The 16133-nt window shown below is 45.6% G+C and overlaps 3 protein-coding genes across 3 annotated transcripts in view; 1 reads left to right on the plus strand and 2 right to left on the minus strand.

The window, feature by feature from the left end:
• The window catches only part of Rpain (RPA interacting protein), an 8332-nt gene extending 3762 nt beyond the window's left edge, over positions 1-4570 (plus strand). Inside the window, exons 4-7 of the mRNA XM_028785912.1 lie at positions 266-377; positions 537-600; positions 1229-1369; positions 4430-4570. Coding sequence (XP_028641745.1) covers positions 266-377; positions 537-600; positions 1229-1369; positions 4430-4459 — 347 coding nt within the window. The 3' untranslated portion in view covers positions 4460-4570. The remainder of the gene's footprint in view (positions 1-265; positions 378-536; positions 601-1228; positions 1370-4429) is intronic.
• Positions 4571-4619: 49 nt separating this feature from the next.
• Positions 4620-9268, minus strand: C1qbp (complement C1q binding protein). Its single transcript, XM_028785911.1, has 6 exons — positions 8973-9268; positions 8334-8484; positions 6689-6782; positions 5497-5592; positions 5220-5342; positions 4620-5021 (listed from the first exon to the last, which is right to left on the minus strand). Exons 1-6 carry the CDS (start codon positions 9196-9198, stop codon positions 4872-4874), a joined length of 840 nt encoding a protein of 279 aa, XP_028641744.1. The 5' UTR covers positions 9199-9268; the 3' UTR covers positions 4620-4871.
• Positions 9269-10480: 1212 nt separating this feature from the next.
• Dhx33 (DEAH-box helicase 33) overlaps positions 10481-16133 on the minus strand; it is an 18364-nt gene continuing 12711 nt past the window's right edge. Inside the window, exons 11-12 of the mRNA XM_028785965.1 lie at positions 14184-14270; positions 10481-13764 (exon numbers count right to left, since the gene is read on the minus strand). Coding sequence (XP_028641798.1) covers positions 13456-13764; positions 14184-14270 — 396 coding nt within the window. The 3' untranslated portion in view covers positions 10481-13455. The remainder of the gene's footprint in view (positions 13765-14183; positions 14271-16133) is intronic.

Raw genomic sequence — 16133 nt, forward strand, 5'->3', positions numbered from 1 at the left:
ACACACACACACACACACACACACACACACACACACACACACACACAAAGGCCATCTTTCTTATCCATTCTTTATTGATTGCCTGAAATTTTGTGAGTATCTGCTTTTGAGATTCTCATGGTACTGTGTCTACAGTTTTTCGTCTTACGTCACGGTGACGTATTCCACATAGCTTTATCTTGACTTGGTTTCACAGTTATCTGTAAACTAGAAATAACAGACTTGCCTGCGGATACAAGACAACCTCAGGCCTTTTGCCTTGCAGAAAAGTCCATCATAATCGAGTTTGAGAAGGGCTTACAGTTTGATGAAAGTTGTCTCAACAGCATGTTGGCTGAGTGGGAAGCAAACTCCGTCATCTGTCCTGTGTGTATAAAGTAAGAATTTTAAAAATCTTTTTAGCGTTATTCGTTCTCATCCCATACTCCTAAATGTGTGTTACCCCCCCACACACACCCCTTAGTTTATTGACTGGAAGGTAGAGTGAGCCAGGTCTTGTTACCATAATGATCTGGGAATCCTAATTCTGTCTCTAGGTACAACCTGAGAATTATGAGCAGTGTGGTCACGTGTCCATGTGGCCTGTACATCCCATTTCACGTAAGTGCCCACACCAATTCCCCACATATGGACTGTATTAAAAGCCTTCTAGTTGGTGGTTGGAGTCAGTCATGCATATGTGTAGCAGTTACCTTTCTTGTCACTGACAAGAAAGCCAGCACAGTAACTGAAGAGGAGAGGGGACAGTCCATCATAGCAGAGAAAACATGGCAAAGAAGAGCATGTTGGATCCCATGGAATTGGAGTTAGAGGTGGTTGTGAGCTACCATGTGGGTGCTGTCACCCAGGGTCCTCTGCAGGAACAGCAAGTGCTCGTAACCACTGAGTCAGCTCTCCAGATCCACTTTTTTGTTTTGAGGCCGAGTCTAGTAGTAGCCCAGGCTGACCCTCACACTTATTTATAGCTCAACTTCTGATCCTTCTGACCTCATCTTCCAGGTGCTGGACTTACAGGCTTGCACCACTCCGTCTGGGCTTTATACTGCGCCAGGAATAGAGCACAGTGCTTCCTGCTTGTTAGGCACTCTACCACCTGAGTTACATCCCCAGTCCCCAACAGTCTCAAGCTCCAAAGAATCAAACTGTGTTAGTTGATTGGTATATGGATTCAGCTTTTCAACCTGTTGGTTATACGTATTTAAGATTAGTTGTGGTTGTACTTTCTTAGTCAACAGACTTGACAGAGCAGAAGCTTCGTGCCTGTTTGGAAGAAAGTGTGAATGAGCACAGCGCACACTGTCCCCACACCCCTGAGTTCTCAGTCACCGGTGGAACAGAAGAGAAGCCCAGTCTTCTGATGAGCTGCCTGGTAAGCCTCCATGGGACCCAGGCAGTTGCAAGAGCCCATCAGTAGGTGGTTCTGTTCTCCTCTTGGTGGAGGTAATGGCTTAGAAACTGGGGAATGTTTAATATACTTTTTTGAGGCATTTACTTCACAGAAAGTATCATCTGGGTGTGGTGGCACTTGTCTGTAATCCCAGTACTAGGGAGGCTGAGGCAGGAAGAGTTTAAGGCCAGTCTAGACTAGTGAGAACCTGTCTCAGAAACAGATGCTGGGCAGGTAAGATGGCTCAGCAGGTATAGAGCACTTGCTGCCAAGCCTTTGTTCAACCTGATCCTGAGCTCAACCCTTGGATCTCATGTGGTAGAAGCAAAGAACTAATTCCTGCAAGTTGTCTTCCATAACATATGGTGCGCTTGTACGTGCACACACACACACACACACACACACACACACACACACACACACACATACACACATACACAAGTATTAAAACATATGAAATGAGTAAGCTTCAGTCAAACAGCCTGGTAAGAGAAGGGAGGAGTAGACTTAGAATTGTGCCCAACATTGGTCTGGAAATTGGAGACTGTGACCACACTGCATGCTTTTGTTAGATTAGCAGCAATAACTGGATCTCTATGCATCAGGTCATGGTCACGAGTGCCAGATTGCCACCCTGGCATCGAATTTGCAGACTGACACAGGACCCAAAGCACAGTTGAGCAACACCAGTTTTATCTCTCAGTAAACTTGCATAGAGGTCTTAGTCTGGCCAAATGGTGACTCAGGTGTGAGGGACAAGATCACACAGGAGCCACCTGTCTTAGAAACTTCACACTTGCTGTGGGAACCAGTACTAATATATGTATGACATATTAGCATGGTTCACAGGTCCCAAGTAGAGGCAACTAAAGGTGTGATGGGCTGCTGTAATATGCCAGATATTCACTAATAACCTGACCCCTTACACAAAATTGTCCAATATTTTTGGGCTTCAGCTGTACCTGACTCCATGTTTCCTTTACACTGTGCATGTCTTTGTTTCTGAGGGCACGGACAATCTTCTCCCACCTGTTTACTTATTTTTACCCCCACTGTATATTGATTTTTTTCTCCAGTGAGTTGGTACATAAGTAGATAAGTAACGTGTTTTTATGAATGCACTGAAGTAGAAGGTGAGTTGAAGAGGCGCAGGCCAAATGGCAGTGCTGAGGTGGTTCTGTGAGAAAAGTACTTGCTGCACAAATATGAGGGCCCGAGTTTGGATCTCCAGAACCCATATAAAAGGCCATGTAGGCATGGTGGCCACCTATAATCCCCGAATTCATGAGGCCAGAGACAGGGAGATGCTTGAGAAAGCTGGTTATGGATTAGGAACTCCAGGTTTAGACTCCTTTGTGTCACTAAGTAGAGCAATTGACTCTTGTCAACGTGAGGCCTGCATACGCACATGTATGCATGCACACGTACATGAAGAGACATAAGCACACCAGCCATGTAGAACTTCAAATGGTAGCTAATGTTAAACTCTGCTTTTGAAACAAGGTCTACATAGCCCTGGCTGCCCTGGGACTTGGTACATGTGCCAGGCTGGTCTCAAACTCAGAGACGTGCCTGCCTCTGTCTCTCTAGTGCTTTAAAGATATCTCTTATCTTTAAAGGCTTGCACCAAGTTCTTTTAAAAGTCAGTTTCAAGTAGGTGGAGAAGTGGCACAGTGGTTAAGAGCACTGGCTGCTGCTGTTCCAGAGGTCTTAAGTCAGTTCCCAGAAACCACATGGTGGCTCACAACCATGTATGGTGAGATACGCCCTCTTCTGTCCTGCAGGCATACATGCAAACAGAGCACTCATAGACATAAACACATTTTTTTTTTTTTTTTTTTCCGAGACAGGGTTTCTCTATGTAGCCCTGGCTGTCCTGGAACTCACTCTGTAGACCAGGCTAGCCTTGAACTCTCAAACTCAGAAATCCTCCTGCCTCTGCCTCCCAAGTGTTGGGATTAGAGGTGTGCGCCACCACCGCCCGGCGACATAAACACATCTTAAAAGGTTTAGTTCCAGACCATATACTGGAGATGGGAAGAGAGGTTAAAGAGCAAGCAGGCAAGCATGGCTATGCATGCTGACAATCCCAGCGTATCAGGGAAGCTGAAATAGCATAATCGTAACTGAGCCCAGTAGTTCAAGACCAGCCTGAGCAAAATAGCCATACCTTAAAGAAGTAGATGATTGCCTGATTGTACCTGCTCAGCTTAAAAACAAACCAACCTGCTGTACACTCAACTTAGGACCCTGTAATGCAATACAGCAGGGTAGCCAAGTGAATGGCAGTTTGAGAGGCCAGTGCAATGAGAAGTCAGACCAGCACTGGCCAGGCTAGAGATACCATTGTTGAGTAAAGGGTGTCACCACAAAGATGAGAAACTGGAGGAGAAAAAACTATTGAGCAGGCTCCAAGTTCAGTCCTGAGAGGTATGTATGCATTTGACATTTTCAAAGTGTCACTAGGTCTCAAGGGCACATCAAGGAAAACTGGGTTAAGATCCAGAGAATCTTTCAGATACTAAGCATGTGGGGGAATATAGGTGTGGATCACTTAAGAGAATCACAGTAGCCGGGCAGTGGTGGCGCACGCCTTTAATCCCAGCACTTGGGAGGCAGAGACAGGCAGATTTCTGAGTTCGAGGCCAGCCTGGTCTACAGAGTGAGTTCCAGGACAGCCAGGGCTATACAGAGAAATCCTGTCTCGAAACCCCCCCCCACACCAAAAAAAAAGAGAGAATCACAGTAATGAAGCAGACTTTAGAATACTTAGTAGCCCCAAACTGTCAGGTTTTGCTTTCTAGTCTGGTTTTCTGAGGCTACTTGGTCTTAGCTTATAAGCTACATTGTTGATGGCTTCAATTTGGCAGAACAGGTCCATGAAAGCCGTGGCTTCTTTGATAAAGTATTCTAGTGAACTAACTCATAATGGTTCTACTTGTAGTGCACATGCCATGACTGCTGGCAACTTTTAGCTATGTAAGATCTAACTGTTTAGGTGTAGAATGTAATTTACCCTAACTTATTTTCTGTTTAATCCAGGCTTGTGACACTTGGGCTGTGATCCTCTAGTCATCCTGACCTCACACTTCACTACTGGGCTGAGAACAACTAATTTCCTGAGAGGACTCCTGTATGCGTAAGCCTTTTGTATATAACTGTAATTAAAACATTTCAAACGTCTCTGCTCTTGGTGTTCTGATGTAGGGTGAAAGAAAAGTCTGAACTTCCCTGGAGGAGATAAAGTCAGATTTATTGTCCATCATCATGTTATACAAAAATCTGCAAATAATAAATTTGTACAGGAAAAAAAGCCCAAAGGAATAGTAAATGGAGGTGTAACAGCGATAATTTAAGCTTGCTTTTTTCCCCCCATATGATATTAGGATGAGAGCCATTTCAAAGCATAATTCTGATGCTAAGGTAGCTTTTGTTCACTGGCCAAAGCTTGCCATTTAATTAAGGCCTTCAGTCTCTGACATTTCTACTGGTTCTTGACAAAACTTTTGAGGTCCTCAAGAAAGGTGATATATTCCTGGTGCTCTAGGGCTGTACTGAGTTCCACCAACTCATCGGCAAAAGTGTTATCCACCCCTCGGTCCGCAAGGAAATCCATTAGGTGGTCATACAAGGCCTGGGGAAAAAAAAGATTCACTAGCTTGAAAAACAATAGAACAAAATTAAAAGCGTTCTGGCTGGTCCGCTGACCTTCCCATGTGGTCCAGTGCATGTGTGCAAACACATTTTTCCCCTCCTGCAATGCTATTTCACCTCCTTGAACTAGGACCCCTCTCTGCAAAAGCCAAGCACCCCCATCTCAGCCAGCACTCACCCAGTCCAGGGAATCTGTGTTGAGTGTGTAGTTTGTATCCCTCCACTCAGAGTCACCAGTGGCCTGAAAGCTAACTTCCTTGATAGAGAAAATATCACTCTCGGCCTCATCTTCGTGTCCGATCTGGGAGACACAGCAGAGGTAAGGGAAGTGCAAAGAGGCTCTGCAGTTATAACCCTGCTCCCAGCCACTCTCGCCCACCTTCCCCTCCCCTGTCTAGATTACCAGATCTTTCCTGTGTATGCTACACGGGGTCAGAAGACTCCACCCTACCAACCTCATCCTCAGGATAATGACAGTCCAGCACAAGGGTCTTCTTGCCATCAATCTTTGTAACTTCAACCACAAAATTAGGAGTTGATGTCAGTTCCGGCTGGAGAGACAGGAATAAGTCAGCATATGCCAGTACTGGTGGGGTGCACACACCTGGACCAGTGGCCTCAGGAAGTCAGAATGTCTGGTAGCCACGGCCATTAGGTTATTATTAGCCATTTTTTAGTCTTAGGTTGTGGATAAGACATTCAAATCTTCCAACAGAGCACTAAACAGTTTATCAATCACATGGGTTTAGAATATCTGATGTCAGGCACAGCTATTCTTCAGGGCTGTTTCTGCTCCCACACACTGCCGAGCACACGCGGCTGCAACATAGACCCAGACCTCTTTCCCCTGACTGTTTTGGTGCAGGATTGGAGCCTGGAACATAAGGACTCTAGCTAAGTGGCCATCTTAACCCGAAATAGCAGCAACTTCCTTTTATTGTGACCCAAGGGGCAGGCCCAGGCTGAACTGGGTACAGGCTAGGACAGAAGCACAGCAGGGAACTCAGCTCTTCATACACAAGACTGCCGTCTGCTTAGTCAGATGGCCTGGGGATCCTGTGGTCCTCTTAAGTGGTTGGCTCCTAGGATAGGCACACTATTTCTAACATGTCTGAATACTATCTAGACCCAGCCATGAGAGCCAGCAACTTACAACTGGTCAAATGTTAAAAATCTGTAAGGCTGAGCTGGCGAGATGGTTCACCCAGTAAAGGTGTTTGCTGCCAAAGCCCGATGACCTCCGTTCAACCCTGGGACCCACATGGTGGAAGGACAGAACTGACTCCTACAGTTGCTTTGGACATCTACAAGTGCATACATGAGCCCCAAACATACAAATCAACATAATTTGAAGTCTCTAAGGCCTGCCCCTAGCCTTTGGTCACATGACTAGTGTTGAATTACCCACTTGTCATCCTTCACTAAAAACACTCCAAATGATAGTGTCTGGATACTAAGTACCCCGACTCCCCAACACAGGCAGGGGTGAGGACACAGACCAACTCTAGCTAAAACTCACTCCGACCTACTGCATTACAAATTTTCACCTCACCCTAGTGGGAGAAGAATTCTAAAAAGAGCAAAAATAAAACAGTTCATGCTTTTTAGGACAGAAAAATTGGCTGGCTGCAGCAGTCACTAGCTTACCTCCTGTTCTTCAGCCTTCTGCCCTTGTGAAGGCTCCTCCTCACCATCAAATGTTGGAGGGATGCTGTTGTTAATGTTGAAAGTGACAGTGATCCTGGGAAGGCAAGTAGAAACACACTAAGGTACGATGTTAGCCTAGCAACAACAGGAGAGGGAGGCCTGCTGCAGTAAGGTAGGTGCAAAGGCACACTGAAACAATGTCTCCATCCTAGCTGGCTACACTCGGAATTAAACAGAACTTAAAAACAGTCCGGGGGGGCCTAAACAACACATCCATTAAACACCTTCTGAACTGTACATACACAGTGCTACAAATTAAATGACTACAGTTGTGGCCAGGCTGGTGTCCTGGGGTCTTTCCACAGAAGCTGATGAAGGTGGATAGCCCTCCACCCCAGAAAGCCTCACGACCACCGCAGATTCACTTTGCACAATCACAAACTAGGAACTGAAACGCCTAGTGGCTTCTTCCTCCTTCTGGGGGGATTCTGGAGCTCAAACAAGCACCCTGTGCATGCTTGGGGGAAGTTCACAGCTGCACCCTGGCCCTTTTGTGATTGTAAGAATTCTTATGTGATAGCACATGTTCTAAAATCAGATAAAATTCCTTTGCCTCTCCTCCTAGAAGCAGAAATTCCAGGCTACACCGATTCCGATTGGCCACGGCCAACCAACCCAAGCAAGAGTGTACTGGGTGGAGCTGCTCCCTGGAGTTCAACTGGGCAATGCTTTGCTGCCACTCTGCCACCGAAAAAGAACAGCACAAGGCTGTTAAGGTACTTGCCGGTAGACCAGGCTGGCTTAAACTCACAGAAATCTACCTGCCTTGGCCTCTCAGGGTGATGGAATTATAGGCGAGTCCCAGCACCACTCAGTCTAGCCTTGAACTTTCCAATCGCCACACACGCTTACTGCTAGGCTTATAGGGCCCCACTGGATAAAACTGCTTTCTTGTACACTGTGCTCCAGAAGCACTGGGGATGGGTCCTGGGGCCTCACACATGGCTAGAGAGGCACTCAAGAGTCCAAATACTTTTCTAAGACTGTGGGTGAATGTGTAACACAGAACAGCACAAACAAGGGTTTAACCGTCTTAGGGGTGCCACAGGCCTACAACCTCAGCACACAAGTGTCTGAAGCAGCAGGACCAAGAGTCTGAGGCCAGTCTGTGCTACAGAGACTCTGTCTCAGAAAACCAATTGGTTTAGGAGAGGGGGAGCTAAGCTTGGGTAAGAACCCTCTACCTTTGTCTGATGGCCTTTCTACACTGTAACTTCTAAACAAATGAATTTACCAGTACTATCAAACATTTAAAAAAAAATCCCAGTGATTAAATCCAGACTGGGAACAGCATCCCTCATTAATAACCCAATGACTGAGATTTGCAGCTGTGACAGGCTTTCCTCTACATACTCCGGAGCTGCTGTAGGTCTCCTTAATAACCAAGCCACAGAAGTTTGTGTGCGTTCAGTGAATGTACTCCCTGAAACCTAAGAACTTTTCCAAGTAAATGCTTTCTTAAAAGCCCTTTTATCAAAGCACTAGGTCTAAGTGCAGGCTCTTCTGGGGATGGCCAGGACAGGGTGCTGTTGTCAGGGATTCCTGACTTGAGAATCCAGTATACAACCCCTGGGCCAGTACTTACTTTTCTCCAGCAACTTTGCGCAATAATTTAGCCTCTGTGCCGTTCACTTCCAGCTCCCAATCTCCAGACATCTTGGGAAGGGACTTATGCTTCTGTATCTTCTTTTCTTCCTTAATTTCATCAGTCAAGAATTCTACAAAGGCCTTGTCTCCTAAAAGAAAAGCCAAGATGATCCAAAGAGAGAAAAGTCAGTTGCTTTAACTGATAGACCTAATCTTCATTTTTTTTTTTTTTTTTTTTGGTTTTTTTCGAGACAGGGTTTCTCTGTGTAGTCCTGGCTGTCCTGGAACTCACTCTGTAGACCAGGCTGGCCTCGAACTCAGAAATCCGCCTGCCTCTGCCTCCCAAGTGCTGGGACTAAAGGCGTGCGTCACCAACGCCCAGCTGCTGAACTTGTTTCTTAACATGAGATGGTTATTTCTCATCATGGACTCATTATTTCTTCCCGTATAAAATAAAAGAATTCCCAACTATTCTCTTCCACGTCCCAAAAGACATAACCAACAACCACACTTTGAAACCACGACCCTACGGACTTTGGAAAGGCACATTTCCAAGACGCGAGATGGGGAGCCTGCGATCACGAGGGTCTGTTCCAAGCTGGGTCCCCGCACTCCGACTTAGGTGTGCGAACCTTACCTTCCGTGTGCAGAGCGCCACAGCCGCACGCGCAAGGAACTGGGGGCTGCAGGAGGCCAGAGCGCCGAGCGGAGCCGGCTCGTACGCTGAGCAAACCGAAGGGCCGGAGGCATGGCCGGGGCGCGGGCTGCAGTACATGCCGAAGCGGTGGAGCCGGGATGGCGGCTCGGAGGCCCGTGGCGGCGGCGCCCAGGGCGCGGGGCACACAGCGTAGCAGAGTGAGCATCGCGGGGCGGACACGTGCAGAGGGAAGGACGACCCGGCCAAGACACCGTGTGACCTCGCGCGCCGCCGGAAGCCCCGCCCTCGCCCGGGAAGCGCTTTCCAAGGCAGAGGACTGTAGGCACCGGGCCGGACCGCGCCCTCTGCCGGAAGCCGCCAGTGCAGCCCGGGAGGCCTTGACTCTTACCACGTCTCCCTTGCCGCCCATTCTCTCCAATTCACCTGCTTTTCTCAATTCACGCCAAGCTTTGTTACTTCGCGGAATACGCTCAGGTTTCACCTCAACGATCTTCTGAAGCCGCCTAGCTCTGGTAAGCTCAGGCTGACCTGCATGCAGCTGTTGTGGATTGAGCATCCTGGTCTCACGATATTAGACCCAGAATCCCAAGAACAGGATGAAAGATTTATGTTAGAAACCTTTGCACCCCCTAACAATTCATGGACCAGTTTTAATGAACCAACCATCATTTTCCTGGGAGCAGGAATACATGGCTTACATCATCACATTTAGGTTAAAAATCAAGGATAACAGGCTGGTGATATGGCTCAGTGGTTAAGAGCATTGTTGCTCTTGCAGAGGACTAGAGTTCTATTCCAAGCATCTACAACATGCCTGCTCACAACCATCTAACTCCAGTTCCAGAGCAGCAGACACCCTCTTTTGACTTTCATGAACACCAGGCATGCCTGCAGTGCAGACATCCAGGCAAAACACTCAAAGACATTAAAAAAAAAAATCAATCAAACAACAACAAAACCAAAATCCAAGCCCCCCAAAACAAAACCCAACCAACTAAATCACTCACACACACCCAAAAACAAGCAACAAAAACCCAGCTCATGCATTAGTCCCAGCACCTAGGAGGTAGAGGCAATCAACTGAGTTTAAGGCCAGCCTGATCTACATAACAGGTTCAAGAACAGCCAGGGTTGCATAAAAAAACCTTCTCTCAAAAAACCAAGCCGGAGCCGGGCGGTGGTGGCGCACGCCTTTAGTCCCAGCACTTGGGAGGCAGAGGCAGGCGGATTTCTGAGTTCGAGGCCAGCCTGGTCTACAGAGTGAGTTCCAGGACAGCCCAGGCAATAAAGAGAAACCCTGTCTCGAAAAACAAACAAAGAAAAAACAAAAACAAAAACAAAAACAAAAACAAAAAAACCGAAAGAAACAAAAGTAAATGCTGGATCCCAAGACTTACCGAATGAATGGCAATAAGACTAACATTTAATATTCTGAACAGCATTCTTTAAATAAGGGAAAGGAGGCCCAACAAGAGAGACCACACAGATCATATACAAGATTCAGTTTTTATGGATTTGATAGTCAAAAGCAGATTTTGAGCATTGTATACTAGAACTGTTCTTTTATGTTTGAGATCAGAGAGAATACAGTACAAGTCCAAATCAGCTTGTTATTTTTCTACACTACAGCAATCGATATAAAATTATTTCCCCACAGGTACAGCCTAGCTTATGTGCTCAAGGAATGGCATCTTAGATGCATGGCCACAATTCCAAACATATCCTGGTAGCTGGAGTACAAGGATTTGTGTCACAGTAAATATTCTGCTCTGTTTTGAAATCTTGTTACAAGAGATGCAAAGGTTCTCCCAGGGGACCTGGTAATGAAACTGTTGTCCTGGGTGTTGCAGGCCACAGTTACAGAGAAGATAAACACCTGCAGCATGCAGGACTGTTGTGGAAGTTCCTCTGCTTGTTGGAGGCTATCCTGTCCAGGCTGGAGTCTTTAGGTTGGAGAGAGTTTGCCAACTGGAAAAGCAGCTCAGGTTGTACTGCAGTAAAATCACAAAACACTTCACTTTCTTAAGAAAGCTTGTAGAGTGCTGTCCCATCAGCTTAAGATAAGCATTAACCTCTTTGCAGTGATCCGTGGAGTCAGAACGGGGCTGCCACCTCATGTAATCCCTGAGCAGCTGTGTTGAAAAATTTTTAAAAAGCTTAGTAAAAAACTAAATACTCTATTAAAATTCTCCCACAATGTTAGAGTGATAAACATATTTCTGTACAGAAACATTAGGTACTTAGAAACTGTATTCTTCACTCCTTTTTCTGGAAGTCCCAGTCCTCTGCAGCAGTCTCTCCAGGTTAAGGTCCTAGGCCTCATCCTGGAGCCAGTCACTGCAGGCTACTTTCCCCTGACCCAGAAACCACCTCATTAGTTTACTAAGGAGCAAAGACTGGTCACTGCTGAGGAATATATTGCCTCCTCCTTGTTTTTTTTAACGAGCATAATGAATGTCCTTTTAAAAGTACAAAAGTTCCTCTTACCTAGCAAGGCATAAATTTACCTTGCATAAATACAAAAAATACACTTAAAAAGAAAGCACATTCTTGAGAGCATTTCAGAAAGTTGATAATGTGACCATTTTATCAAAATAGTCACAAGTACCCAGACAACCCTAAGCACTGGCTAAAAGCTTGATTGCCCATGGCTAGGGTTATAATAAAGCCTAGACCAGACTCAACAGACAAAGCTGCGAATCAATGAGATCCTGGCAATGGAAGTGGCCAGTCACGCTATGCTCTCTGGAAAGAGCTTGTTAGACTCAAAGAAACTGCCCTGTGTCTTCAAAGTGCCTTGAAGACAGTTTGGCCCATTGCTTATAAACAATACAATTCATTGTATGAATGAGAAAATCCTAGCAGTACAGATGTGTTTGGATCAATTAAGCACAATAAAAGGGCTAAGAAATTTTTTTCCTTCTATGTTCAAACAGTCTCTGTTTAAGTGTGTTCCTTCCCTTCCTTCACTTAGATACAAGGCCTAGCCCAGGCTGGACTAGAACTTGCAAGCCCTCCCATCTCAGCTGATATTGATTATAGGTATGTACTACCAAACTGGGGAATGTCTGCTCCTAATAATCAGCTAAGATGAATCTTTTCCAATGGGGAAAAGGATGTACAGGCTTCTCTAATTCCCTCTAACAAATGCAGATAATGAAAGTTTGAGAGTGGTGACTGGTTAGGAAGTAGCAAAGCTCATTGTCCCCAGGTCTCCGAAAAGAAGACAGACCACTGAAAATTAGTACATCAAAAATATAAAGACTGGCCAGGTGGTGATGCATGCCTTCAATCCCAGCACTTGGACGAGAAAGGCAGGCTGATCTCTGGGTTTGAGGCCAGTGTGGTCTATAGAGCGAGTTTCACAGCAGGCAGGGCTACACAGAGAAACCCTGTCTCGAGTGGTTTACCCCTCAAGAAAAAAACAAACCAAAAACCCAAACTAGGAGTAGGTGTAGGAGAAAGGACAAACTGATACTCTGGCTTCTGAACCACTGAGCACCTGTCTACTTCCTCCTTCCCATCTAGCAGCTCTGACTCGAACAGACTTGAAAAAGGTATGACTCTTCCCTCATGTGCACACATTCATAGGTGCTCAGTTAAAGAGAAAATTACCACGGGGCTTCAGAAGGCCACTGGACTGAAAAGTTGGCTTCCTAGTTTCAGGAAACCTGTTAATCTCCTGAAAGCACTGTTGGGGACATGCAACCACAGAGGCACTGGAGACCAACCAAGGAACTCCTTGCTGGTCTCTGCTTGGAGAGACGGACAAGATTATGTGCTACACCCTAAGCCATAAGAGTCAACATGTCAGAATACACCTTATTCTGGAACTGCCTGTGGGAGTTTTCCAAAACAGAAAATTTTGCATTTTCTATTTAAAAGACATACAGGTAGACATTAAAGTAGAAGTGAGGGCTGGGGACTGGCTCAGTGGCAAAGTGTTTTGCATAGCATGCATGAGGCCCTGGGATCCACAGGACAGGGAGTAAGAAGGGGGAGAGACATTTCAACAAACTGGATCTGTAGTCTCCTATGGCTCCTCTCCCAGTCACAAGAGCTCAAGGGGCGGTGCTGTACCTAATTAGTATCATAAGCACAATGGCTCACAAGTCACTGATTGCCTTATCTTGTACCAGGCAAATCTCTGGGTAAGGCTCTGCTCATTCTCTCTAAACTTCATTACGCTGATCTTGTAGGTCTTATCCCTCTCTGGCATATGAGGAAACTGAGGCTCAGAAGTTAACTCAGTCACCAAAACTGCCTAGTCAAACCCGAAGCACAAGCCTTGGTTTCTCATGGTGTAAGTATGATCATGTCAGGATGGTTGAGTCTGAGAAGTTTCAACAAACTTTTAAGCTCTTGAAGTCGGAAAGTCTGGCTGCAAGCTTCTGAGTCTGTTTGGAAGACAGCTGTGATCTGAACTCCAGGCCCAGCTGTGCTGGCAGCATCCTGGGATGGCTCAGTTTCTGGCTGTTCTCAGCTTCCTCCTGAAGTAGTCAGGGGCAGCATCATAGAGCCACTCAGCATCCACAACACAGAGGTCTCGCATGTAGCATTTGTTGGTGTAGAGCAGTGAAGTGTATACCACGCAGGCAGGCTTGCAGTGGAAGAGGACAGATGACGGGTGGATGGCCACTGGCTGATGTGTGTCCGTGGTGGCATAGGTGCCATCTGTCTGGAGTTCAGCAGTACTCATAAAGAGGCTGTGAGCCAGGCAACGGCGGACACTCTCCATGTCCCCTCGAGATGACACAATTGGCATTGACATCTGTTTTAGAAGAAAGACAGAAAAGATCTCAAGCACTAATTCTCCCCAGCACTGAACACTGCACTGCCCAGTTCCATGCCCAGTACTACCCCCACAAAAGAATGTAAGTCACTGATACAATGTAAACCAAGTGAAAGACAAACTAATTGGCTCAGTGGAAGAGCATTGCCTAGTGGGTTCAATGGACAGTACTGGAGTGACATGGGAATTGAGGAGGGGGAGGGGAAGAAACCCCAAACCACCATGGATTTCTATGAATTAGCCATAATTGTGAGGGAGAGAAAGTAGAATTATTAGTAATTTCTATATTCTTGTGTAAAGTTTTTCTACAATGAGATTTTTTTTTCATACCACTAATGACAAGCAATTCAAGACATCTACAAGAAAATAAAAACTCTTCCTCTAAAGGGAGGTAGTACCTTTAAGCAGATTTCCCTCAGCTGTGCTCTGACTTCAGCTACTAGCAGCATATTCTTGCTGTTGACAAAATTCTCTTTGCACCAGTCCTGAATAGAAGAAAAGGAGATATGTTAATCCTCTTGCTTCTATGCAGAGGAAACATGCACATACCAAAACCTGGATGGCACAGCTGAATTCAGAGGGTTTTACAGGTGTCAAAAAGAATATAGGAACATACCTTTATATTGAAAAGTATGAACTAGGAGAAATATGAAGTATTTAAACTAAAATAAAACAAAGATTCCTGTCCTAGGGTCATCATGAAAAAGCTACGGGCTGGGATGCATGCACCACCATACCCATAAAGGACACGCACCTCTAGAATATTATTAAAGAAAAGTGAGAAGAAGACCAAGAAACTGGAGAAAAATTATCAAAAGACACAGAAATGTGCAATACATTTATGCAAGGATGCTTGTCTTGTGTGGGATGGAGGCAATGTTTAGAACAATATAAACAGAAGACACAAGTGATTTCAACCAACATCTGGAGAGACCGTGGAGACGGGAATTCTCCCACACTCCAGGAGGGACTGATGGTCTGGCAAATGCATGCTAGCCAGGTGAAGTTGAGCCATAGAGCACAGACCAACAAGTTTATGCTCACTTGTTAGCCCCACATAATATTCCATCTTGAGCACAAGGAGAGCCGAGCAAGAGACACTGGTGATGGAAACAGCTGCAGCTGAAAGGGCAGACTGTGGATGCAGGCAAAACTAATGCTTCCTTTTCTGTTTGTTTTGAGACAGTCTTACTATGTAGTCAACCAACTGGAGTCAACCAAGCCCTGTTGAAAAGCATGTCCTTAGTGCCAGGTGTGTGCCACATACCTGTCTGTCTGTGGTCTAGCACTTGGAAGGCTGAAAATCACAAGTCTGAGGTCAACTTGGGTTACATACATAAGCAAAACCCTGCTTTAAAGACAAACAGATGGCATCCTGTTGTGGAACACAGACACTGAGGGCAGAACAGTTCAGTAAGGAAGGACTCAGAACTTTTTCCTGCATCGGAACCTTTTTTGTTCATTTAAATATAAATTGAGGGCCATCAAGACGGCTCAGCTGGTAAAGATGCTTGTTGCCAAATCTGGATACCTGAATTAAACCCCATGCACCCATACCATAGAAGGACAGAACCAATTCCTACAAGTTGTCCTCAGATCTCTATAGGTGCCATGAGGCACATCTGTATAGGTGTGTGCACACACCCATGCACACTTCAACACACACACACACACACACTGTATAAACATAAATAAATAAAGGTAAATGTAGTAAAGTTAACAAATGCTAAAAGTGCTAAATACTAAAACTGTAGGGTACCATTTTTTTTTTAAAAAAATTACACACTAAGGCTCAATTATAGATTTATTAACACACAGAGAATATACTCCCATTTTCCATGTTAGTATAAGGAACTGAAATGCTTATCAAAAACCAGTTTAAAAGTTGAGCAGGTAGGCAAGAAAACCATCTTGTATGGTTTGAATATTCTCCAAACCTTCAGTGAATCCTTATTGCAAAACATTAAGTGGAAACTTAACTCAAATTATGACACTTGTGGCCAGTAAGATGGTTTTCTGAATAAAGTGCTTGCCGCCAAGCCTGATGACCCAAGTTCAAGCCCTGGGACACACATAGTGGGAAGCAAGAAGGGAAACTGTCCCCTGACCTCCGTATATATGCTCCCTCCTCCCTCAGAGTTTTAATCTTAGCACTTCAGCAGATCTCTGAGTCTGAGGCCAGTTTGGTCTACACAGTGAATTCAGGACAGCCAGAGCCAAGCTGAGTAGATCTCTGTGAGTTAGAGGCCAGTTTGGTTTACAAAGAAGACAGCCAGGGCTACACACAGAAACCCTGTCTCACCAACCCAACCCAACCCAACCCAACCCAACCCAACCCAACCCAACCC

Source organism: Grammomys surdaster, unplaced genomic scaffold, assembly GCF_004785775.1.
Source record: "Grammomys surdaster isolate TR1022 unplaced genomic scaffold, NIH_TR_1.0 125368, whole genome shotgun sequence".
NCBI classification, from domain to species: Eukaryota; Metazoa; Chordata; class Mammalia; order Rodentia; family Muridae; genus Grammomys; species Grammomys surdaster.

What these genes read in the sequence shown, in the direction of transcription:
- C1qbp (XM_028785911.1), bottom strand. Translation starts at nt 9,198, where the DNA reads ATGCTCACTCTGCTACGCTGTGTGCCCCGCGCCCTGGGCGCCGCCGCC. An exon ending in TGGCGCTCTGCACACGGAAG is followed by an intron (nt 8,485 to 8,972) that starts GTAAGGTTCGCA and finishes CTTTTCTTTTAG; the next exon opens with GAGACAAGGCCTTTGTAGAA. An exon ending in CGCAAAGTTGCTGGAGAAAA is followed by an intron (nt 6,783 to 8,333) that starts GTAAGTACTGGC and finishes TTGCCTTCCCAG; the next exon opens with GATCACTGTCACTTTCAACA.